The sequence below is a fragment of the Pseudorasbora parva genome, chromosome 3 (assembly GCF_024679245.1).
Source record: "Pseudorasbora parva isolate DD20220531a chromosome 3, ASM2467924v1, whole genome shotgun sequence".
Classification (NCBI taxonomy): domain Eukaryota; kingdom Metazoa; phylum Chordata; class Actinopteri; order Cypriniformes; family Gobionidae; genus Pseudorasbora; species Pseudorasbora parva.
Window position 1 is genome coordinate 40,382,981 of NC_090174.1, and position 27,965 is coordinate 40,410,945.

A 27,965-nucleotide genomic window follows, 5' to 3' on the forward strand; every position below is an offset into this window, starting at 1 on the left:
ATGCGATAATGGAGGAATGTCTGCACTACATATAATATTGCATAGGTAATATTCAGTAAGTTTATTTTATTGGAAAAATTGGATCAAGTCAAACTTTAAAACCAAAAAAGAAGTCTTCTTTATAATTTGTTTCCAGTTGAACAATGCAGACAGGTAAATAAACCATGATTTTAAATCCAATAAAGTCCAGAAAGAATTATTTACATAAGTATAAAGAAGTATAAAACACACAGAAATACTAAGTACACAATCATAAAAAAAAATTCAGTGAAGTAAACAAGCAACAAATGATAACTACAATGTAAGGCAAACGTTTATATCAATGAGGAGAGGGATTATTTCCTGAATGGGGAACATTCATAGTGCCTTCTTGTCCCCAAAAGCTTGTATCCCTATTGTACAGAATCAAATAAAATTTGCCTGGGATGTCTCAATCCATAAATAACTAATCAAATGAATATAATTTGAGCAAATTATATTAATGAAGGATTGATAATAAACCCTTTAAGTTTGTTTTCCACTCACAGATTAATCGTAGTTCAATAAATTAGATTTCTATTCATTTCTGCAAAAGAGAGAGACAGAATTTAGATTCTTAAAACTACACTTCCTAAAGTTTGAGCTAATGCATACACATTTATGATGGCTTAAAGCTTTAGTACATTTATATGGTTAACTAGTATGGTAGACAGAGCAGGGGGGCACATTTGATGTCACTTTTCACATACAAACAGATCCTGATTTCTATAAACTTAAATTAAAAAAAATTGATCTAGGCAACAAATCTTGACATTTCATCCAAAGCAGCACAGGCTACACGACAAAAGACGATTTCTGTTTGAATTCCCCCTGAAACAGACCAATAAAACAGTGTAAACAGAATTATTTTACCAGTAAAATTTCTCTGGTGGTAAACAGAACACACAATAGAAAAGGACATTCAAAAGGACCTACTGCAAACAGAATTCCAAAGAGGAATTTTATTCAGCAGTTTAATATAATTTACACAACTAAGCAAGTGTGTTGTACTTACATCCCCATCATCCCCATCAACTGCTCGAGGCTGTGTATATACAGCTTGTGATTTCGGCTTACTGCAAGAGATAATTTATCATTTTAGAACATATTTAATGAAAGATATAGTATTACATGATTATGCCACGGTTTCACAAAAACATTACTGGTGTACATTTTGAGACAAAACAAAGGGACTGATATATTTTAAGATTTGACAATGCAAGTTGCTTTCATTCAAAACAACTCAAACATGCATTTTATTCTGGGACTATGCTTAAACATTGTCTGTGAAACTGGGGGATACAGATTTAAAGTTGTATGTGCTATAGAAATTAAATTGTACCTTTCAGCCATTTCTGTGAAGGAAAAAAAACAGCAAATAAGTCAAAGACTTTTTAATGTCTAATTATTATAGCCATGGCATCTAAATAATTGAATTTGAAATGATTCCCCTCTCCCTCTCTCAGGCGCATATATATAAGCAGTAAGAACTTACTTGGTAGATATCCTTTTTTATTGGCAAACCAGAGACCAAAGAGGAGCAACCCTACTGCCAGCAATGCCACAATAACCCCTGCAACAATGCCACCAACATTCAGATCACCTATAATAAAGAAAAAACAACACATTAAAGTAATCTGTTCAAGAAGCAAATATTAAATCATACTTGGTTGTTTAGCTTTCTTTAGAAGGTCGTCATACAGATCAAAAATTGCTTTTAGAATAAATGTGAATTTTTTCAATCTATGGCAGAGAGCAAGAGTTAAAGCCAACTGAAACTAAGGGTGCGTTCACACTTGTCATGTTTGGTTCGATTAAAACGAACCCTGGTGCGATTGCTCGTTTAGTGCGGTTCATTTGAACATATGTGAAAGCTGCCATCCGAACCCTGGTGCGCACCAAACAAGCAGAAAGAGACTGCTAAAAAGATGGGTCTCAGTCCGCTTCCAAACAAACTCTGGTGCGGTTCGATTGATATATGAATGCAACACGGACCAAAGACATGTAAACGAACCAAAAACAGGAGGTAATGTCACAAGATGCGACACATAGTCAGTTGATTTGACGACGCGGAAAGATCGGTGTATCCAAAATGAATAACGTACGTTAGAGGGCAAACGTGGAGCAACGAGGAAGTGCCTCATCAACATTTGGTCTGACGAGCATGTTTCAAAAATGCAAGAAAAAACATGCCTGGTTCTTCTCATCAAAGGACCTGTGTTGCCCATTATTAGCAGGTACAGATGACAGAACGGCCGTCTCTTTTCTGCATTCAATGGAGGAAATCCTAGTGCTGTTTTGAATGTTTTTAACATTTTATGAGCTCTTCATGAGTTCTCAGCGGGTAAAAATAATCGCGTTTAATCCAGCACACAGCATTTTTGAATGTTTGGTAAGCAAACTCCTACGTCATATAAGCCGACCAATCAGGTTGTGACCGTCTCCCTGCGCCTTTGGTTCGGTAACTTTAGGTTCGCTGTTAAAAATGCCAGTATGAACGTTAAGTGGACCAGGACTATATGTTTTGTTTTTTGGTCCAGACCAAACGAACCAAACTAACCGAACTACAAGTGTGAACACACCCTAAGAATGAGAACTACATCATTATCCACACCAACACACTGATGTTCTGTTTGTTAAAAACACATGCAGAAGTTATGTCATCTGCCATTTAAATGCTAAGGTTATTTAAAGTCAAGTGGATTCTGATTCGTTATTAACTAGTTCTGCCCAAGTAAAATGTCCCGTTACGGTAGATAGATGCAACTAAGATGCTCCGTCAGTCAGATGACTATTTATAATATGACATTATAGCGGAGGAGCCTTACTTTGTGTTATTTTATAATGAGTTGTTTTATTTTATTGGGAGTACATTACAAAAAACCAATTAGTGGTGGCAAATTGGACCTCTTTCTCTCTTCTGACTGCTGTAATCTCTATATTTTCCCTTCATATTTAAAGTCGAGGAAATGCTATAATGTATTTTTTTACAAAAATAATTTCACCCCACGATGATTGAATCCCTCTCTGAGACAACTTGTTATTCCAGTCATATAAAAGATTAGTTTAAAATGAACAAATCATTGATCAACGACCCATTTCTATTACTTACGGACTTCCATCTGCACTGCATCGCCACGCTGAGGGGCACCCTCTCCATTAGAGGCCTCACAGAAATATGAACCGGTATCCAGCTTAGACACGCTTGGGAACTCCTGATCACACAAACAAAACAATTGTACAAAAATAAGTTAACTATAATAACTAACAAAAACCTAGAATTATAAGATTTATAAGTACAAAATTACATTAAAATTATAGCAATATACAGTATATTACTGAATGATTTCACCAAAGAGTTTGATGTGATTATATATATATCCACACTATATACCAGGGATACCACAATTCTCAATATAATATTGAACTGTTCGTTAGGGCATTCATGGTTCAATACGCGCTTGTGAATTGCGTTTTTCTCTTTTCACTTTTGCATTAATTAATTATTTTTTATTTCTCTCCGTTTTAAATATTTCTCAGTTTACTTCGGCTCTGTTTGAGTCTGTAAGTCTACCAGCTGATATGAGCAAATATCCAATCACTGCACTAAAGGGGTTGTTTAGCCACGCTTGTAATGTTGGTGTCAGAGAGTTATACTCACGGAACACTGTAGTTATTCACAATCACGAAAGTTTATAATTTGCATGTGTTTTAAAGCCTTGCCGTTTAGATTTCATTCAGGCGCGCATTAAAAGCCTGACAAATATGTGATTACTGGACTAAGTAATCTTACTGCGCTAATACTGTCAAATACACACAAAGTTAACATAAACACAGTCGGTTACGTCTAAAGTGAAAGTAAAATATAGTAATAGTGTGTCTAAAGTGCAAGTAAAATAAACAGACGCATGCGTGCAGATCTTAAACTGACAGCAGAGCAGCCAATGAACATGCAGCCACTTGTCTTTAAAGGGACAGTTCACCTCTAAAATGATGTCATTATTTAATCTTAAGAAAACAACCAAAAACAAAAATCACTCACTGTTCTTGACTAAAAAACCTTTAAATTTACTTTAAAACTTTAATACAGTAGCTTTAATAGGAATCAAGTTATATTTTATATTGAAGATTATGTAGTGTTTTAATTTGACATTTATTCATTAAATTTCATACTTAAATGTTGCTGTACATCTGAGCTGCCACTGTGTGTGTGTGTTATACAAAACACTAGGGATATGTAGTTTTTTTAAAGTAATAAAGTGTGTTTTTAAAGTAAAGTTAAGTTTAAGTAAGGTTTTTCAAGTCTTCTAAGTAAAATAAATATGGTAAATGGACTGCATTTATATAGCGCTTTTAACAGACCCTATGGGGGTCTAAAGCGCTTTACATTTTTGCCTCACATTCACCCATTCATACACCGACGGCGATGTCAGCCATGTAAGGCGCGTGCAGCTCGTCGGGAGCAGCTGGGGTTGGGTGTCTTGCTCATGGACACCTCGACACTTGGTCAGGTGGAACCGGGGATCGAACCACCAACCTTTCGGTTTGTAGACAATCTACATGAACCACTGAGCCACAGCCGCCCCGGAGTATAAAGAGTATTGCAATAAAAAAATAATATTTTTCTCCTTAACCTCTTTTTGTTCCTGTCGCCTAAGAATAGAATAGCAAAAATCTGATGTTAATAGCCATCAGTACCGAGCCAAAAACCATGGTTGAAAACCTAGGCATGTATTGAACCGTGGAAAAAACTGTATTGTCGCATCCCTATTATATATGCTATTTTTGTATTTTCCAATATTGTAGATCAACACTTACCAGGTTACCATTGAAAGCGTTCATCTTGTAGGTAAGGTTTTTAAAACCGGGGAACTTGCTAGGATCATCAGGGAGGGGGATCTTGTCTTTGTACCACTTATAGGTGGGTGGGGGGGAGCCAACATTGTCGAAGCAGGTCAGAAGGACGTTACTGCCTGTTGTGACCGATGAAGGAATTCTGGAAACGGGCTTAGTAGGAGGCACTGGAGTGGAAGGAATTACAGTGGCAATTGTAAGGCTAATTATATACACTATAATTATATATAGCTTTTTTGTATTGAACATTGATAAAACAACATATTTTGTGTAGAAAAGTCAGATAGATATTTATCATCATCATGTTAACCTGTGTATTTTGCCCCAAATACCATACTTTCACATATCATTCTGTTATTGAAAAGCTGTTGCTTTAATTAGCTTGAACAAAACTGAAAATCATTAAGAAAACATTTGTCTCAAAATATATTAAATCATTTTAGCAATTATCATTTGCTACTTAAATCTACGACATTTAAAAAACACCATATATTAGATCAAATTAGCGCAGAATCAACTTTGCATGACTGTCCGCAATAATGTCAAGGATCCGCCAAATTTCCATGTGCATCTTGAAAAGTGGATGTTTTGGAAAGTGCTGCAAGTTTTTGCAGTGGTTTAGAAGAAAATAAAAATCAAAGACACCTATATAAAATGTATCACTTTTTCTAAATATATTCTTTTGTGTTCCACAAAAAAAAAAAATGCATATAGACTTGGAACTAAATGAGGGCGAGTAAACTATCCCTTAAAGGGGCGATGAATTAAGGAACCAACTTTCCCTTGAGCTTTTAATATATACGAGGTCATGGTAATATAAGAATATCCTGTAAGTTTCAGAGCTGAAAACTTCCTTGTTAGTCAACGAAAAGCTTTTATAGACACCAGGCTCAGCAAATGGTCCCGTGCTTCATACTGACGTCAGTGCGGGGGGGGGGGGGGGGGGGGGGGGGGATGTTCACTTCAGTTCACTGCGGAATCGTTTGTAAACAAATCTCCGGTCGAAGTGGGATTTCGATCCGACAGGAATGGAACGTAATTTCAAAATGTATTAAAAAATAAATAAAAAAATAATAATCAGCGCTGCCTACAGTCACATTGTCCACAACGGGAGCGCAGGAGGAGATGGCGCGATGTGATACAGAATAGCATGAAATACCCTTTTATTAAAGAACTGCAGAACACGGTGTAAAAACGAAATATTTATATTAATGTAAATCAAATTAATATAAATCCTCCGGTAACCTGGCTATGTAATGCTTCATGGAGGATTAGGCCAGTATCAGAATAAGGAGAGAACGAGTTTTCATTCAGGGACATTATCAGCAAAACTGAATCAATTTCATTTGATTTGAATATTAACAAAATATTTTTTTATTAAAATAGCTGTATTACGTCATTTATTCATTAAAAAAATTACCTGAGAAGTATTTTATTCAATTTTGTTTTTATTGATATTTTGACATATTTATTCTACAACATGAAAGGATATTGAATTATTTTTTTTAGCAATGTAATATGTAAGGCACAAATGGCATTTATAGTCCATATGTAATATTTTTCAATGTCGTTTACCTTTGATAGTGTAAACGGTGGTGTCACATGGTGTCAAGCTGTAAACTCCATATATGGTGATTTCGGAGGAGACAGGATGGAGAAACACGTACGCACAATCTGCTGCTGGCTGTGATTTATAAAGGGATTTTTGCGCAGGTATTTTGTGTGTACGCAAAATCTAGCTTTTGTATGTACGTACACTTTTAGGATAGCCTAGAAATCTAGACGCACCCTAGCGGCAGCAAATTTAATCTGCCCGCAAGTGTCGTCTAGGAACTCTCAATACCCTTCTGAGCTGTATTCCTCTCAATCTGGACGGGCCAATCACATCGTGTATAGAGTCGGCGGGCGAGGCCATAATGACGACGGCCGAGTTGCATTTGCGTGCTTCTAGTAAACACAGAAACTGGCGAACGGCGGCGGTCTTTCAAATCAGATTTGACTGCGATTCTGGAAGACTTGGAGTTAAGCTTTTCTCTGAGAAAAGAACAAAGAGCGGCACTGAAGTCATTCTTAAAAAAGGAAGAGGTGTTCGGAGTTTAGCCGACCGGATAAGGTGAAGGTTTAATCTATCAACAAGCTCTGTTTCACCTTCGTTGCTCTGGTTGGTATAGTGCTATCCTATCGCGCGCAGAGGGAGTTTGAAAGACAACCGTTTATCCCGCCCCTCGGATTGAGTCCTGTCAATGGTGAGTTTCCTGACCAAACATCTTGATGTGGGTCTGGCTGATATCTAATAGGCTTGAACACTGAATTAGACCACCCATGAACATTGTGATTGTCTAAATGTAGGCCAGGCCATTTATAGGGTTATGATTTCTCATGACATATACATTAGTGACATCAATCAGGTAGTAAATGTTTAACACAATACTATTTACCAAGGACAGTGAGTTTGATTGTCTTCTCGCCATATCCACCATTTCCAGACACCTCACAGTCATAGTCTCCAGTGTCTGCTCGTGTCACCTTGTCAAATCTCATTCCTCCATTATACAAAGTAATACGGCCTGCATACTGAGCTGATGAAAGAAAAAAGGATGCACATCTTTACTCAGATTGTCTGTTTCAGATCAATAACACACAATAAGGAAATGCAACTGCAATGATGACACCGGATGACAACACAATGGTAGAAGTTTCATCCATACCAGTTGGCTTGTTATCAAAGTAAATTAACGACTGAGAGCCCTTGAGATCCTTGAACTTCCATTCCACTCTGGGTGTTCCTCCAAAGTCAGCGGTGTAGGTACATTTCAAGTCAACTCCTGAAAAACAGGTAGTAATTTGAATAATAACAGACTCTCTCCAATACATTACTACATTTGTAACAAACACCACACAAATTACTATGCTTCAACATCTGACTGCTCATGACACTCAGAAACCATTATAAATGAAACTTACCCTCATTCTCTTTCACTTTTATTGAGGGATTAGGAACAGTAACCGTGAAGTCGACAGATAATATGCCTGCAGAGAGAAAGAGATTGATTCAATTCTTAATTACATGAGTTACAAGAAAATCTAAAAAATCACATGAATTAAACACATTATAAATTGCATTAACAGTTCTATCTAGAGTTGAATGAGGTTCTGACATCTTCATATAAGCCAGAAACGTATTTATTTATATTTTATTACATAGCAACATCAGGATACGAAGACTCAAACATATGGAACTCTGTTCATTTGGGCAGGCTCAGCAATGCAAATGAAGAAAACTCTTATGGAAAATCTATTATGGTATTAAAAACAAACATGATTTTTCCATATAGTTTACAAACATCCTGTGTAATCCTCTAATGCGTTTTATACTTATTGAACACCCTAGTTTGCACAACTGTAAATGTTTCAGATAGTGTTCAAATGTGTTTTAGAATCTTCTCAAAGAGGTGAAGGTTGAATAAAGACATTTGTGTTTTGAAAATGTACCCTTTAAAATTACCCAATGTATTGACAAACATAACAGCAAAGGATTTTGCCCACCAAGTCCAAAAGGAGATTTAAAAAAAAATGACAGGTCTATTACAAAACACATGCTGATATGTTTGCTACAAACATCACTCTTTCATTCATAATTATTTTATACATTTTCCGGACTATTTGCCGTTCTAACCGGGTTTTCCCATGTGAACTTGAGGGTGATGATAAACAAAGACGATACTCAAATACTCTGAATTCATGAGTTCCCCCATCTGCTCAACAGGATGTTGTGTGTGCGCGCAGATCAACAAACTGCCAGTGTCACTAACACCAATAGAGTACTAATACAATTAACAAAAATCAACATACTTTTACTTTATTATCTATTGCGTTGGCTATACATTACTCTATACTGTTGGCGTAATTGTTTTTATTTGGTCGCGCTTCCTGGAATACTTTTCCGCTGTCACATATGCATATTCCTGGTTGTCGAACTCGGGTTTCGGATGGGGGATGGGGAAGGTAGAAAAACAGGTTCTCCAGGTGAACACCGCCGAGCCGTAAAATGCATTCTTTCACATTTAAACAACGTTGCTTTTACATTTAATCTGCTGGTTTTATTCAAAACCTACGTTACGATAGTTAGGTATATCATGAAAACGCCTAGTTTTGCTACGTAGGCCTAAGAGTTGGTTTATCCAAACATATTTCGAACGGTTTTTAATTGACAAAAGCCGATTCAAAATAACGATTCTTAACCTGGTTAAATATGGTCACATTTGAGTGACAGGTACAGTGATGTTTTCCGTTTTTGCAGACCTGTACTAAATAAAATATAGGCTACGTTAAACGCTAAACTTTACTATACGCAAATAGTAGCCTAATTAATGTTTAATGTAATAAAGAGACAACATTGACAAAACTCAATTATGAGTATTTTAGCAAAAATGCGGCTCATTCAAATATTCAAAGTTCGCACTGAATAATTCACAATAGTCAATGACACGACGTAATACAAAATGTAATGTAAACATGATTCAAACACTGAAAACATGGATGCCTACCTGTGACTGAGATAGAGAGGCACACAAAGACGAAGGTCAACATGTCCACTCTGAAACGATAAAAGTCTTCCAATATATTCCACTTTTCGAAAAAAAAGAATACTGGTTTAATATTGTTACTAGAACTTTTAGAGAGTTGTGTATTTGCTAGGCCCTCACAAAACCAAGTAAAGATAAACTGAAAGGTTGAAACTAAACGCCCTTCCGAGTGATACCGTATTACCTGTGCCGTGCTGTGATTGGTTAGATACGAGACACTGTTAGATGGCACTCCCACAGTCCCACTGCATGACGTAATGAAAGTAAACGGAGGTTCAAGGAAGACAAACTACCGGGACTTAAAAAATTCTTTGGAGTTTAACGATGTCCTATTTGGGTTTTATAACTCTGACAAAAGTCTTAAAGAAGTATTTATAAATCTATTTATTTTTCTAGCCAAGTTTTTTTTATACACAAGTGCACATTTTTGTCTATTAAACCTCTTTTTTATATATTTTTTTGTAAAGATCTGAAATGATATTTAGATACTATCTCTTCTTCCAGCAATGTCAAAGCTTTAAAGTTCTCTATACACAGTGCACAAAGTAGTTAAGCATGCCTTTTTTTTTTTAAGAAAAGAAAAAAAGGGCATCATCGTTTTTTTCTTTTCTTTTTTTTCTTCTCGCTCTCTTGAACCTAATATAGTATTTTACATTTTGTCACCCCTGGCTCACTGTTTGCGCGGTGTGTGTGTGTGTGTGTGTGTGTGTGTGTGTGTGTGTGTGTGTGTGTGTTGGTTCCTTTTTTTGTTCCTTTTTACCTCTCTGTCTACTGTTTATATCTTTTGTTAATTATTTTTTGAATTGTAACTGTATTTGCTTTTATATTTGTTATTTTGTTTTTGTTTTTAATACTTCTCAGAATAAACCCATCCTTATTGTGATTTATATTTACATAACTTGTGAATTCTAAGTAACTCACACAATAAGATCTTCAGGAACATGTCAGGAATGAGAACCATAACTTACAGATCTTGTCAAATAACAACAAAGTTTGGGAACTTTGGATATACATTAGGCTATTTAATATTAGGTATTATAAAATTGTTTAATATTCAAAATCTAACATACATTGTTAAAACAACTAATTAATATATGCATTTAAAAAAGTTTCATGTGTGTCGTGATGTGAGCCATATGGCGTTTTATGGCAATGCAGGATGCATGCATCAGTGTTTGGAACTAGAACGCACAAAATGTGTTAGGACAGAGTGAAAAATTAGATCATGATTATTTCAAATGATCAATATATATATGTATACATATATATATATATACATATATATATATATATATATATATATATATATATATATATATATATATATATATATATATATATATATATATATATATATATTCCTTACCTTTTCTTTTTACTTCTAGCATTATTAACACCATAACCAAGCTAAAAATGTGGTGCATGACACCAGCTGCACACTTCAAACCACATAACCTATGTCTGTGAATATGTTTTATCATTTCCTGCAGAGGTGGTCAGAGATAGACTAGCAGGCATGTCTCTTCACACGCTTTTCTTTTCTAGTCTTGCAAAAACAGAGACTACCTGTTGGCTTTCAAATATTTGAGTATACATTGTGAACATTAATTTTAGAAATTTTGTCAACATCTTTTACAAATAAACATACAAACAAATTTTAACAACAAGCTTTTTAACAAAAAGTAATTGTGGAGGCCAATACAGATATTGTAGAAATTATTTAAAATTAAAAAACATATCTTTGACAATATTGTGCACTCTTCTCTCAACATCTTCTGGCTCTTTTTTATACTATTTGAAAAGGATAGGCTCATATGGCAAAGGGAGAATGTCATTTCTTTAATGCCACTCTGTGTCCATTGTGTCTGTTGTCTGTGTCAAAACATCAGCTCACTGAAAGAACAATGAGCCCCATTTCATGCAGTCTATCAGGAGGAACTTCTCCCACAGCTTATTGTTCGTTACATGCCATGGAAAATAACATTCTCTTTAGAGGCCTGTACCATGAATGTTAAAGGATTATTTTCTATTGACTAAAACAAACCAATCCAATCCAGCTTTAATAATAATAATAATTAAAATAATTAATTAAATTTATATAGTGCTATTCTAGGCACTCAAAGCGCTTTACATATAGAAGGGGGAATCTCCTCAACCACCACCAGTGTGTAACATCCACCTGGATGATGCGACGGCAGCCATATTGCGCCAGAACGCCCACCACACAACAGGTGATTGAGAGGAGACAGATTGATGAAGTCAATCAGGATATGGGGATTATTAGGAGGCCATGATGGACAGAGGCCAGTGGGCAAATTTGGCCAGGATGCCGGGGTTACACCCCTACTCTTTATCGAAGGACACTTCGTTTAAAGGTACATTCATGGTACAGGCCCCTAAAGAGAATGTTATTTTCCATGGTGTGTAACTAACAATATATATATATAATATATATATATATATATATTTTATATAGTTCATTTCATGCTTAAATGCTGCTGTGCATCTCTGAGCTGCCACTGTATAATCTAACCTATATATATATATATATATATATATATATATATATATATATATATATATATATATATATATATAGGTTAGATTATACAGTGGCAGCTCAGAGATGCACAGCAGCATTTAAGCATGAAATGAACTATATATCAACTATATAAACTCCTTTCACAACTATGTATACGATTCCGTATACGAAAGAGGATAAAGAAAATATCTTGCTATCAGTGTTATCAAAGTTGTGATAAAAGGAAAATATATTTACCAATATATTACTTGAAATATATTATATTATAAATACATGGAATAATATATTGATGGTATTATACAATATATTATATATTTCTGTAATATATTGCAAAATATACAAATGATTGCCGCTTTTATATATTGCAATATATTGGAGAATTTAAATATTAAATCCCATATATGTGAATATATTGCCTAATGCATTGCATGATATTTTCCAATATACTATATATTTTTGTTTCGTTAGGGTATATATATATATATATATATATATATATATATATATATATATATATATATATATATATATATATATATATACAGTCCCTGACAAAAGTCTTGTCGCTTGTGTACAAATTGACCTAAAGTGCCGCTGAAATATATTTCTAATCAAGATTTTTTTTACAAGAAATGGCTCATTTAATCCCACCAGCTTTTGTGATAATGTTTCAGTGAAAAATATAAACTTTCAAAAAGTATTCTACCTTTTTGGGTACTTGAATGAATTAGTGTGTTTGTAAAGCTTTAATATTCTAGAAATTACAGATTTGGAATGACCAACTTCTTTTGCAATAGCTGAAACGGTCATGCCTTTGGCCTTCATCTGGACAACCTGGTGTCGTAGGGTTTCAGTAACCTTAGAGTGACTTGCCATCTTGTAAAGTCAGTGAAAGTTGGAAAGTTTGCTTCAAGTTAAATAGGGTTTGCCAGATTATTACGGAAATTAGCACCAAGTGCCAGATTAACACCCAAAGTTTGAAGGTATCTGAAAGTGTTTTGACCAGCGTTATTATTTAATTGTCTTATTTAAGTATATACTGTACTTCAGAATATATTTAACTTGTGAAATATGCTTAAAAAACTGCCCTTCTGCCCCTGTTAGGATAATTAAAAAAAGGTCTAAGCAGTGACCTTGAAATCTAGGAAATTGTATGTTGTTCTCTAATTTTGATCTCTACTATATATATATATATATATATATATATATATATATATATATATATATATATATATATATATATATATATATATATATATATATATATATATATATACACAGTGAGGAAAATAAGTATTTGAACTATATACCATGCTATTTTGCAAGTTCTCCCACATGGAAATCATGGAGTGTCTGAAATTGTCATCATAGGTGCATGTCCACTGTGAGAGACATAATCGGAAAAAAAAAATCCAGAAATCCCACTATATGATTTTTGAACTATTTATTTGTATGACACAGCCGCAAATGTGTATTTGAACACCTGTCTATCAGCTAGAATTCTGACTCTCAAAGACCTGTTAGTCTGCTGTAGCTAATGTACGCCCACGACACACCATGTGCGGGACACCACGGCACCAGAGCCACGTATGACACACTGAAACCGGTGGCATATTGGCCCGGCATGCAACAAGATGTTGCGGAGTACGTCAGAGAGTGTCTGGTTTGCTGTCAGTTCCAACCAGCAAACCCGAACCACAGAGCCCCACTTCAACGCAGAGGGATCACGTTTCCGTGGTCAGACCTACAAATCGACTGGGTAGGACCCCTGCCCAGGTCCACAAGAGGCAACAAGTACTTTCTCACAGTGGTGTGCCAGTTTACCAAGTGGGTGGAGTGTCTACCAGCACCCAACGACACCGCCCAGACCACGGCATACCTCCTGTTAAACCACGTTTTCTCACGGTTCGGATTGCCACTGAAAGTCAACTCAGACAGAGGCACCCATTTCACTGCCGAGATCATGCAACAGATCTCGAAATGCCTGGGGATACAGGCTAGACTGCACGTCAGCTATCACCCAATCGCATCAGGGCAAGTCGAGAGATCAAACAGAACAGTGGTCGCCATGCTGAGAAGGTACGTGTCTGCTAACCAGAAAGACTGGGATATGAAACTCCCCCTCGTGCTAATGGCCCTCAGAGCCACCCCGCAGGAATCAACACGGGTATCCCCTTTTGAACTCATGACTGGGCGGCAGATGACTCTGCCACTACACCTGCTGTACCAACCCGGCGACTCCAACCTGGTCACCGCGTACACCACATTCCAGTACCTCGATGAGCTCCATAGACATTTAAAAACAACTTTTGCCTTTGCCCAGCAACACTTGCAAAAGAGCGCTGAAGGTCAGAAAGCCTATTACGACCGCAAAAGCCTCACACCAAGAACTGGAGGTGGGCAAAAAGGTCTGGTATTACAACTTCAACCCGCCACCTTTGACAGGCCCCCGACGATTGTCAAAGAAATTTCTGCCCCACTGGACAGGACCTCATGAGATTACGAACAAACTCTCTCCCGTCGCGTACCAGATTCAGCTAAACCAGGGACAAAGAGAACCAGTCCTCAAATGGGTTTACAGGAACCAAATCAAGAGACATGTGGCCACTAACAGAAAAAGACAGTTAGGGGCCAATGTAAGCTGAACCCAACCGCCGTCCCTGAAACGAGAAGTCTGACCCAGTATTGCTATGCTCAGCAATACCCGCTGCCCCACCGACGCAACGCCTCGTACCCAAGTCACCGAGACGCAAGCAGAGATCGTAGGTGACAGGTGGCTCGTCAACACTCCCGTGCGCACCGCCACACTGATCTACGACCAACACGACACTGCGACCCGTATCAACCTGCTGGATCAGAGCATGTGGGTCCAGGTACCGCGAGGAGCCATCCTCCACCTGGACGACTTGGCCTTGTACCACCTCCCAAGCGAAGAATACCAGTCAGAACTGGAAATCCCCGCCTTCTTCAAGGACCACAACTTCACCCTCGCTCCCGAGTTAGAATTGTGGATTGAGAAAGGGGAGCCCCAGCTCATTGACATTGCTCCCCTTGATACAGCCCTCCAAGCATTGTCCCGAATGCCCATCCTGAATAACTCTCCTGTTGTCCAAACCTGGACCGCAGCTGACACTGCGCTATGTGTCTCTATGATCTTCGGCAATACCCTAACCCTGGGCATCACTTTCCTCCTGTACAGAAAATTCAACAAGATGAGAACCTCCACAGCCAAGCTCACAACGGCCGTGTCCGGAGGTCTCCGATGGAAACCACGGAGGGAAATTACAACGCCCGGAGCAGAGACGGACCTCATCGAGCTGGCTCCCCAGCCGTAACAAACACCTGCTCCCGACTGCCCGACTCACCTACCATCCGTCCATTGTGACGGGAGGTTGTCCGATAATGACCACAGGACATCAGCCGAACAAAAAGGGGGAATGTAGCCACAATGCCCGTCTGTACATCTGGCAACCAGCCAGATGCCCCTTGCTTCTCCGGAGGTGCTTATCAGATCATGTTAATACGATTGATGGTCGGGTAAAGGCACCACAATGTCTGGAAAAAGCCTTTTTGATCTCCCTTGGGAGACATCAAGCAGGCCCCGTTGTGACTTTTATTGCCTGCGCGATATCTGACACCTTCCGAACAATCTAGACACACACACCCACATAGAGTCCCACGAGGACCAAAGGAATGTATGAATAAAAGTCACTACAAAAACGTATCAAATGTATGATTTTCTGCTTAAAGTGTTTTTATATGTGTCTGAAACAATCGTAAGAATTATATGTATGTAACTTAAGCTGTATAGACCACCAGACAGTGGAAAGCCTGTATTTATGTATTCCCAGATCTCAGACTCATGATCCCTGGTATCATCGTAATCAGAAAAATGCGATCGTACCGAATCTTGTAAAAGAATTCACAGAACATGCATTATTACAAAGTTACCAGCGTTGGAAAGGAAAATGCATTAAACATATCTACATCGGAAAAAACAAAAAGGGAGGGACCCAGCTGAACAAAGAACTTTGTTTCGCGCCGAAAACTCTCTGATCGATTGGACCATCTAGGAAATGGGCGTCGCTCGACCTGGTCTACAAAGGCCAATGTGACCCTCACTCTCTCACTCTTGCATCGCATTAAACGCCTGAGCGGCCACCAACTTTCCAGCCCCCGAGGGCATTTCTTCAGAGAGAAAACGCAGCCCACTTCCAGAGACCCTCCGCTCCACACCGACCTCGGAAAGAACCGCCGGACACGCAGGACATTGGAACTCAGAACACACGCACACACGCAAGACGCCAAAACTAAAGCAAGTATTCTTATTTCTAAAATCCAAACTGCTGTTAAAAGGGTCGTGTTATTTTCCCGTTGGGACAAGTTAACTCCGTGAGGTCTCTGTGTAACGAACTGAAGCTGCCTCTCTCTCTCTCCCTGTCTCTCTCTCCCTGTCTCTCTCTCCCTCTCTCTCTCTCTCTCTCTCCCTCTTTATCTCTCTATTTTTAGTCTATTCATTATTTTCGTTTATGTACCATATTCTTTCGTTTACTATCTATATTTCTACTCTCTTTATGCATATTTAGTATGTACTTTCTGTGGGAATTGTAGTGTTATTTTTAGTCTGTGTTTATTAAACTTCCAAAAGACATTTAATGAATTGAACCTGTTATTCTTCCACATACACGAAGTCAATGAAACTTACGATCCTAAACGTTACCTAACTGCTTATGCTACTATTCTAGTAAAGTAACTTGTACGACCATTTGAAATATTGATTTTGTCCTGATCAGTAAAGTTAATGTTTCTTATGCGCTCGTAAAGCAGTAATCCCTTATTGAGAATTGATTTGAAAGTCTATAACTAATTTGCAGGACAAACTTAGTAAGATAATTTCAAGCAATTCCGTAAAGGGTTACTTGTATTTAATTAAACATTTTTCCCTATCGGAAAATTTTAATACGTAATGAACGACTAGCAAATTATATTCATAAATTCATGAATATTGAATATTAAATCCCTTTTGAGTTAATTATTCGCAGAGACATTAAACTCAAAGGCAGCATTATTGCTACACTGCCTTTAAAATGTCCACCTCCACTCCATTTATTATGCTAAATTAGATGAACCTGTTTGAGGTCGTTATCTGCATAAAGACACCTGTACACCCCATACAATCAGTAAGAATCAAACTACTAACATGGCCATGACCAAAGAGCATTTGGATGATCCAGAGGAGTCATGGGAGAAAGTCATGTGGTCAGATGAGACCAAATAGAACTTTTTGGTCATAATTCCACCAAACATGTTTGGAGAAAGAAGAATGATAAGTACCATCCCAAGAACACCATCCCTACTGTGAAGGATGGGGGTGGAAGCATCATGATTTGGGGGTGTTTTTCTGTACATGGGACAGGGCAACTGCACTGTATTACGGAGAGGATGACCGGGGCCATGTATTGCAAGATTTTGGGGAACAACCTCCTTTCCTCAGTTAGAGTATTGAAGATAGGTCATGGCTAGGTCTTCCAACATATAATTTTATATATATATAATTATCACACAAGCAGTTATAGTTCATAAATGACTATGCATTTAGTTTAAATAAATATAAAATATATACAGATGATTGATATGCAACGAGCTATAGAAGCAGAGCTGCTAAGCTGGACAGGCAGGCATGAATCTCTTTTTTTTTTTTTTTTTTAAACGACTGAAGTTTATTTACTGCAGCTCGGAAAAGATCTGTGTCGCGCACATAGACTGTTGTAACGACAATGACTGATGAGTTTAATGTCTCGGGGAATAATTAACTCAAAAGGGATTTAATATTCAATATTCATGAATTTATGAATATAATTTGCCAGTCATTCATTACGTATTAAAATTTTCCGATAGGGAAAATTGTTTAATTAAATACAAGTAACCCTTTATGAAATTGCTTGAAATTATCCTACCAAGTTTGTCCACCAAATTAGTTATAGACTTTTCAAATCAATTCTCAATAAGGGATTACTGCTTTATGAGCGCATAAGAAACATTAACTTTACTGATCAGGACAAGTTCAATATTTCAAATGGTCATACAGTTTACTTTACTAACATAGTAGCATAAGCAGTTAGGTAACGTTAGATCGCAAGTTTCATTGACTTTGTGTATGTGGGAGAACAACAGACCCAACTCATTAAATGTCTTTTGGAGGTTTAATAAACACAGACTAAAAATAACACTACGATTCACACAGAAAGTACACACTAAATATGCATCAAGAAAGTAGACATGTAGATATTAACGAAAGAATACATAAAAGAGAATAATGAATAGACTGAAATTAGAGGGAGATAAAAGAAAGAGAGAGCAAGAGAGAGAGATGGTACAAAGCATTAGAGGTAAGAAACAGCTTTCCTTCAGTTCATCAAATACGACCTTCACGGAGTTAACTTGTCCCAACGGGAAAATACACACCCTCTTTACAGCAGTTTGAATTTTATAAGAAGAAGAATACTTGCATTCTTTTTGGTTTCGTTTTGGCTTCTCGCTTGTGTGTGTGTATATTTCTGCGTATCCGGTGGTTCTCTCCGAGGTCGGGAGGTGACGTAGTTTTTCCTTTAGCTGCGCTTCGGGTCCACCTCCTGAAGAAGCCCGTGGGCTAGTAAGTTGATGGAACGAGGAGCAAGGGGTTGTTGAAGACCGGATTGTAGAAGAGAAGATTTCGGAAGAGCGGAGATTTCCAGAAAAGGAGTTTCTTGAAGAGGAGTTTTCAGAAGAGAAGAGAAGAGCATTTCGGAAGAGACTTTCAGAAGAAGAGAGCGAAGTAAGAGAGAGGGAGGGCATCCGAGGTCCTCCTTTTATGGTCTGGCCGTAGTCCCACCCTCCAGGGTTAGACTTAACCAATGAGATTGTTGGGATTTCCAGGCGGGAAATTCCTCAGCAGATTTTATGGTTCTTTGTTTCAAAGTTCGACTCAGTGGGTCTCTGAGTCTTCATACTATAATTAATGCAACAAACACACACTGCATTTTCTGAATAAGTGATATACATGGAAGTGTAAGTCGTGAAGTGAGCATTAATTTGATAGGAGACATGACATATATGAGGTTATCTGAACTAGTACTTTGTTAAGACAAAGACAAAAAGATGCAAAATACCATACAGAATAAACATTTTACAAGACAGTTATGTGTTTACATATAATGTCCTGGGGTGCATGTTCATTTATAGATGGTTTGTCTATAATTTGAGGCAAAAGCTCTGTGTCTTAAACTCTTTGTGTATAAGACACTCTTCCTGCACTTTTCTGTGGCCAAATTCTTTTGAGCCATAAAACTTCTTATCAGATGGTTTCCAGGGTAACAGAGAATCTTTCTCTGTTGTGTTGGGGGATGGTCTGTTAGTAAGCACAACTTTCAAAACATATTTGTTAAATGTAACTGGCGATTGTGTGTTTGATTCGCCTGAGTCGCTACACTGTTGTAAGACCGCCCAAATCGTCCCAATGAAGGCTAAAGATCGGCGGGTGAAGGTCGCTGCGCGTTCGTCTTTTCAGCGGGGAAAAGGGGATTTTATTCCAATTCCTCGTTATCTGACTCCATTTAATCATAATTTAGAATTTGGGTTTGAATGCCAATTGTTTATTTGGTCATTCATTTTTAATAGTTTAAGTACACATTTAATTATTCCGTTTAACCCTTTGTTGAAATTATACCCAACCTGAATAATTCCAGAGCAAGTCAGAATCAATCAAAATGTAACAATTTATTTAACAGTCAGGTAAATGTATAAAGCCAATTACATAGTCAATTCAAAGGTAATCCATATATAACACCAAATACTCTGAAGTAAAGAATGAAATATATACCTGACTTCTGAAAACTACATAATGCTGGCTATCTTGAGACATCCAGCATTACGGGCTGACCGGTTTAAAGTGTCAAGCCCTGAGCTGTTTGCAACATTTCCTTAAATACCCAGAAACAAATGCACAAACTCTTTCAAATGTAAACACGAGTGCACAATGGGAATTTGCATTGATCAAGACTATCAAGAGTATTGATGTAAAGGCCAAATGGCTGAAAGCCACACCCACCAAACTAAGACAAGATATCTTTAAACTCTTAAAACATTGATTATCTTTTGGTTAACTTCTGTGGAGTTGAGATATTTGTACCAGTCGCACTGAGACATTTCAAACGATATCAAACACATATAATACTGTATCGTGTGGATTGACATTGTAATATAGAGATTTTGTGTGTATTTTCAGGTGATCTCAGCATGAGACAGGGAAGGAATTGGGGGAGACGGGGTATATAGGGAAAGATGTAGATTAGCTGATAGTGAGGTGAGACTTGCGTCTCCAGTGGTGTGTGAGGGACAGTTCAGATGTTAATTTCCTTTATTTTCTCAGAGAGTCCTTGTTCTTCATTCAGACATTTCGGCATATACTAGTTTTTTCAGTCTTACAGTTCCACCTCTTGATCCCAATGGGTCAAACTCTGGTGGTCCTATGGGATCACTGTTAGACGTTGGTTAGACGTTGGTTCAATCCTTGAGATGACGAAATTGTCTTAGCAGCTGCAGAGCCCTTTGGAAGGTTCTTTGTTCACCTGCAGGACACCGTCTCACCAGGTTTGTGTAGCTTGAGTTTCAGCTGGTGGGTGAATGTGTTCAGGTGTTCTACCTGTAGTTCAGCACAGCATATTCATAGAGTCAGTCTCGGACCTTGGTGAATGTTCAGTTAACGTGTCACTTCTTCATGGGGAAGCTTCTGCTTCTGTAGCACTTTCCCAATAATCTGACTCTCCTTGTGTAATCCTCACACCTCCAATGGTGTGGTTCACTGGGTAGATTTCAATGGGTGGAAGGCTTCTCCGTAGTTGACACCTGAAAAGAGTCTTAATGTCCACTTAACGACTGAACACTGATGAACTTAAAGCCATAGAGAAATGCATAAGAACATACAATGCAAGAAAACAAAAATAAAAAACAATGTGGGTTCACGTCAGCAGTGCGATTGGTACACATTCTCTCAAATGTTTTTTAAGGTCATAATTGGTGGGGTGGATTAAATATATTTAATCACCTAATTCTTCACTATCACTGGGATAAAGTGACAGCGGAATTTTAGTAATCTTGGTCTGAATTATAAAGAAATGCAGCAAAAAGTCAGTGCAGTTTATATATTAAAATAGATGATATGCATATAATAATAACATCAATAATATTCAATCACAATTATGAAGATATACATATATATATATATAATAACCACTGTGTGTGTTCAGGAATCTTCCAATGCAATTAAGGCAGATCTAAATATGTTTAGTCATACAATAATGGAGATTGTGTATTCCTTGTCACAGTGTGTGAGTGTGTGCATGAGTGTGTGTGTGTGTGTGTGTGTGTGTGTGTGTGTGTGTGCGTGGCTGCGTGCGTGTGTGTGTGTGTGTGTGAGAGAGAGACTGTGAGAGAGTGAGTGTGTGTGTGTGTCTGTGTGTGTGTGTCTTCGTTAGATTGTCATCATGTGACCAACTCTACTGTCCTGTGTGTGTGAAGCTATTTGGATCTGTTGGTGTGAAAAGATGGACAATAGATCTTTAGTGAAGTAACACTTTTGGACTCTATGCCATCTTTTATGTGTAGTGTACAACCTGGATAGATTTGATCTGTTTCAGGTGATATGAGGGTGTAGTGAAGGAGGTGTGTGTTCTGTGTGGAGATGGGTGGAATCTTATCAATAACAATCTGTGTTGCAAAATTTAGTTCCAGTGCTACGCTGGGGGGTCATGAAGTGTGAATGACCCCATCAAGCGTTTTAGCACCCATCTCCCTCATTTCAGGTTGTTCTGACATTATTAACAGCTTCACAGTCAAGTGTGGACTTATTTGAATGGCACTATTATGCCTGTTGCAATTTTCATCCTGGCTGTCACATGAAACAGGGTTTCATCGGCCAGGTCTGAATTGTTGCTGTTGTTTTAGTACAGTGTGTGACACCTTAAAACTGTTCTTACAGTCGAGCCTTCACAGTCTGCTGTGAGCATTAGAGACCCCAGTTCTGCTGGAGAATTTTTCTGGATTAATCAGAGCTTTTATCACTCATATTGTCATGAATTCCGATGGGTTGGTTCCCATGGCTTTATTTCCAGTTGCTCTCTTTACAGTCAGATCTGTGGGCAGAAATTGATTCACCTGTTTTGGTGTTGTCTGCATTGAATTTTGTTTTACTGTGTCGCACACACATTTGATTATTTGAGGTCTCTGTGACCTGTAAAAAAATTGAGGTACTTCTGTGGTGAAGGGTGAATTGGTTTGCGATTATCAGTGCCACACATATAGCTGTGTTCTTGTAAAGGCAAAAGATAACAGCACAACCCCTCCCTTTTGGCACTGGGAATTGAACCAATGCAACACAAGATTAAAATCGAATACATTTCTTTATGCATTACCTCAATATTTTATCTGACTCAATAATGTAAACGTTTTAATTATTTCTAATACTTTATAAATATGAATAAATGTCTGATTATTCTGCTTAACTCTTTACTTTATTGAAATCATTCATTAAGTTCTTAGAGTCACAGGGTCTTCGCACTTTCCAGTATGCGGGCTTATAATCACAAACTTATCAGTCTTGGTCAAGTAGACAGAGGTTAAATCTTTTACATTGAGTTATAGTCAGTAAACCAAGATTCCGATAACATGAGTATTCACAAACTCGTCAGTCTTGGTCGTCAGTAGAGGCCATACGACTGATATCTTGGACGCCCGTGCTACACGTTGATCATTCCAAGATATTTTTTTTTTTCAGTCCCCTTGGGTTTGAATTCTCGTAATTACTGCAAACTGCTTTCAATCAGAGGCCCATGACCACCACCACAGATTCAAGTGACCAACTTACTATCTCTAATGGTGACTTTCTATAATCATGCCGTGGTTTTCCACGTCTACGTAATTTAGAGCAATATTACAACGATCAGGAATTAGGGTTGCCCTATTTAGATTGGTCTAACAATTTGTTATTGTTCTAAACGGAAGACGTCTTTAGTCTTTCAACCCGCAGTCCAAGTCTACGTATCTGAACGCCAATGTGCTAGTCGGAGCTCTAAAACATCAGCCTGGTGTGCTTCTATGCTCCACCGAAAAACTGTGTTTTAGTCCGTGTACTAACCTGAGCGTAGTCTTGTGGTGTCATGGATGTACATGATCACCTGAGTTATTAACACAACATACGTTATAACATTTTCATGGTTAATGCAATTGAATAACACTGTAGCCACATGGCAATCCTATGCTCCACCTGGGAGACAAACAAATTCAACAAAGAAACACATTTATTCAGTTTTTCTCAAGATACATGGTCTAGAATGCATATAGCATCTACAACCTTTATCCTAAGTGTTTCATACACTTACAGTAAAGCAATCTTGTGTTTTAAAGAATAAACTTAAATAGCCTAGGTGTTTTTATTAACACAAACAACTATCGTGTGTTCAATGCGCACGTGTTTAGTACAATTACAAATTTGAAAATGCATACGAACTAATACCAAGCGTTAGGCGGAACTCTAAAATCTCAGTCGGCGTGCCTCAAAGCTCCACCCAAAAACTGAACTCCAGTCCGTTACTAACCTGACAGATTTGCGGTAACAATACATCCTAATGCACTAAAATCAATAATTTCAGAGTAAATCAAAATTAAATCGAACGCAACAACATATTTGTCAAAGTGTCTTAAAGATAATGATTTTGATTCGGCCCTGCAGTCACAACTGGCTTGCATGTACATTGATTTCACGACAACAGTCAGGCTTAAGGCCAATGAGCGACTCTGTTGCTGTTAACATCCAATGAACTAGCAGCACATGCTGAGTGCAGTCAAATTCCTGCTCGAATTCTGTTTTGAGTGAGGTTTCGGATTTTATTTTCATGCCAATACATTTGAATATGAAAGACTGGTTCAAGACTGCAAGCACATTCGTTGTATCTCTTTTTAGATTCCAAATGCCTATTTGCTTGATTTAGTCTATTTACAGACTAATCTGCTTGGCAGCACAGTGGCAATTTTAACTGAATTTACAAAATGTGATAGATTTAGGTGTTACTTATTTGGCTAAACGCTCCCATTTAACATAGAGAGAAAGTCTTTGTTCTCCGAGTGGGCGTGGTACGCCCCGTGGGCTCGCTGAGCCACTCAGAAACATCATGAGGTTTCTTAACAAAAATACAGTAACAACATCACTATCATTCTGTGTATCAATCTTAGATTTGAATCGTACCACCTCTTAATCATTTGTAGCCACGAGTAATTTAGCTGTGTAGCAATAATAGCTGTAGCCATGGGCGTAGATTACGCGGGGGACGTGTCCCCCTCACTTTTAATAAAATGTATTTTCGTCCCCCGCACTTTTACTGGGTCTCACCGATCCTAGTCGACCCGCTCCGAGCGGGATTCGAACCGGTGTTACCCTGTGCGGGGTCGGACAAGTTAACAGTGACGCTAACGAAAGCCTTCTCTAAACTCGGTTGATAGCGCGCTTCTTGAGGTCAGGGGCAAGTGTATTTACATAGAAACCAATGTGAATACATCAAGATTTAAATTCAGAGACTAAAAATTATCTATGCATGACCTGTAATTTTTTCCGAATCTTAATATGAGGAGGGCGCTCTCATAGAAAGTCCAAAAGTGGATTCGTAATACCCAGTCACGCTGGAGCTGCAGCTGAAGGAAAACAATCGTTATGAGTGATGAAACGTGACGACGACAATCAGACGATTGCGACAATATATGTTTTATGTGTGTTTTTAAGTCATCTCAATGTAGGCTATTTATTGACAATAAAGTATCATATGAATAATGCAGCTTTTTTAATGTTTAGTATTCTGCTCACCACGGCTGCATTTATGTAATCGAAAATAGTTAAAACAGTAATATTTTGAACATTATTACAAATTAAAACCGCTTTTCTTCCTTATGTGAATATATAGTTATTTATTCCTGTGATCAAAGCTGAATTTATCATCATTACTCCAGTCTTCAGTGTCACATGATCCTTCACTAATCATTCTCAGATGAGGATTTCATAATCAAGAAACATTTATGATTATTATCTGTGTTAAAAACAGTTCCCAAAATGTTGTGGAAACCATGATAGCCTACATGTTATTTTTCAGGATTCTTTAATGAATAGAAAGTTCAATGGACAGCATTTATTTGCATTTATTAAATAAATTATCTAATTTGTAATATTAAAAATATCACTTGTGATCAATTTAATGCATGTCTGATCAATAAAAGTATTAATTTCTCTCTTTTTTAATTTTACCACAAATGTTTAGAAAATTAAGCATCACCATGAGCAGCACAAATGATAATAATCATAAATGTGTGTTGATCATCAGATCCTCATATGGGAATGATTAGTGAAGGATCACTGAAGACTGGAGTAATGATGATAAATTCAGCTTTGATCACAGGAATAAATCACACTTTACTATATATTCACATAGAGAACAGATGAGTTACATCAGAATATATGTATTTTTTTACATTGCATAAAATCTATGGAGTCTTAATGCAGAAGTGTTTGTAGTATATAAACCAATCATAAAATTGGCACACAAAAAAAGGAGAATAGGAGAATAATATTATAGATATTAATTATTGGTTATTGTTCAGCAGTGTATTTGATATCTTGCCCAATTAAAAGCAAGAGATGCGATAAATTATATTGGTCCAAAAAAAAAAAAAAAATGGTATTACGACATTTCTGTCCCCCTCACTTCTGAAAAGATGGCTACGCCCCTGGCTCAGTGGCTGCCACTAGAGGTGTGCGATACCGCTAGATTTGGTATCGATCCGATACCAAGTAAATACAGGGTCAGTATCGCCGATACCGATACCAATACCAATACCGATACTTTTTAATAATTAAGGTGGATGCGTCTTCAACCTAAATCTAAATTAATTTTCATGACTTTTAATTTGTTTTTGTGATTTGCATTTTGGGTTATTAATCAGTACTACAAAAGCTTTTGTTCAGAAACACCTTTTGGTTACTTCTGTTTTATTTAAACAAACAAAGTTACAAAATGATTACTTCACAAATATAAAAAATGTAAAAACAAATTCTCTTTTCAAGTAGCATGTTAACAAAAAATGTTTCTCCTCTTTAGGGCACTTCTTTTCAGGATTTTTTCTTAAATAAACAAAGTCACAACGTTTTACTTCACAATAAATATAAAAAATGTAAAACAAATTCTCCTTGTAATACGATATGCTGAAAATTAAAATGCGCGGCTGAGCGGCGCGCGCGCCTGACTGCTGGTGGTAGCGCTAGTGGTGAGTCACGTGAGGATTTGTCATGACAACGGTACAAAACAGGAGAGGGGGAGGAAAGCAGTGTCGAGCACGAGCAGCACTCTCTCTTGAGAGCTTCCTCTGCTCTGTGACAGCAGCAGCATTTTGACAAACACGGCCAGGTCGCAAAACGAGAGAAACTGAAACTTTAGTATCGATATTTTCACGTTGGTATCGATCAATACCGATACCAACGTTGGTATCGATATTATCGATATTAGTATCGATCTGCCCACCTCTAGCTGCCACATACTGCGTTCACACACACACACACACACACACACACACACACACACTTTCTCTCTCTCACGTGCACTCTTCTCTCTCCCTCTGGTTGTTTCGGTTTAAAGGAATGGCTTTTCTCTGCTTTTCAACAAATCATTTTCACACCTTTGTTCTTTATTTTTTGTATGTGAAGCTATAGCAGCAACATTGAAAGCTCCGGTGTCTGTGTTACATGAAAACTCGTGTGATCGCGGCCGGCTCGCGGTGCAAACAGTCGTGCCGTGTACCAGCTGATTTGATGCGATGATCAAATTAAATGACTCGTAGCGTCTGCAATATCTCACGACCTTCCGAGTGTCCGAATTCGCACAGTGTACGCCCGCCTTAAGGCCGCCCAAATCGTCCCAATGGAGGCTAACGATCGGCGGGTGAAGGTCGCTGCGCGTTCGTCTTTTCAGCGGGGAAAAGGGGATTTTATTCCAATTCCTCGTTATTTGACTCCATTTAATTATAATTTAGAATTTAGGTTTGAATGCCAATTGGTTATTTGGTCATTCATTTTTAATAGTTTAAGTACACATTTAATTATTCCGTAACCCTTTGTTGAAATTATACCCAACCTGAATAATTCCAGAGCAAGTCAGAATCAATCAAAATGTAACAATTTATTTAACAGTCAGGTAAATGTATAAAGCCAATTACATAGTCAATTCAAAGGTAATCCATATATAACACCAAATACTCTGAAGTAAAGAATGAAATATATACCTGACTTCTGAAAACTACATAATGCTGGCTATCTTGAGACATCCCGCATTACGGGCTGACCGGTTTAAAGTGTCAAGCCCTGAGCTGTTTGCAACATTTCCTTAAATACCCAGAAACAAATGCACAAACTCTTTCAAATGTAAACACGAGTGCACAATGGGAATTTGCATTGATCAAGACTTGTATTGATGTAAAGGCCAAATGGCTGAAAGCCACACCCACCAAACTAAGACAAGATATCTTTAAACTCTTAAAACATTGATTATCTTTTGGTTAACTTCTGTGGAGTTGAGATATTTGTACCAGTCGCACTGAGACATTTCAAACGATATCAAACACATATAATACTGTATCGTGTGGATTGACATTGTAATATAGAGATTTTGTGTGTATTTTCAGGTGATCTCAGCATGAGACAGGGAAGGAATTGGGGGAGACGGGGTATATAGGGAAAGATGTAGATTAGCTGATAGTGAGGTGAGACTTGCGTCTCCAGTGGTGTGTGAGGGACAGTTCAGATGTTAATTTCCTTTATTTTCTCAGAGAGTCCTTGTTCTTCATTCAGACATTTCGGCATATACTAGTTTTTTCAGTCTTACACTGTAAACATGCGT

General features: G+C 37.6%; 1 protein-coding gene across 1 annotated transcript in view; it reads right to left on the reverse strand.

Annotated features, from left to right (window-relative positions):
* Positions 1–49: 49 nt before the first annotated feature.
* Positions 50–27,965, reverse strand: part of f11r.1 (F11 receptor, tandem duplicate 1) — a 59,244-nt gene continuing 31,328 nt past the window's right edge. The window contains exons 3-10 of the mRNA XM_067438837.1: positions 7,581–7,697; positions 7,311–7,451; positions 4,837–5,039; positions 3,131–3,233; positions 1,514–1,621; positions 1,361–1,373; positions 1,034–1,094; positions 50–849 (exon numbers count right to left, since the gene is read on the reverse strand). Coding sequence (XP_067294938.1) covers positions 814–849; positions 1,034–1,094; positions 1,361–1,373; positions 1,514–1,621; positions 3,131–3,233; positions 4,837–5,039; positions 7,311–7,451; positions 7,581–7,697 — 782 coding nt within the window. The 3' untranslated portion in view covers positions 50–813. The remainder of the gene's footprint in view (positions 850–1,033; positions 1,095–1,360; positions 1,374–1,513; positions 1,622–3,130; positions 3,234–4,836; positions 5,040–7,310; positions 7,452–7,580; positions 7,698–27,965) is intronic.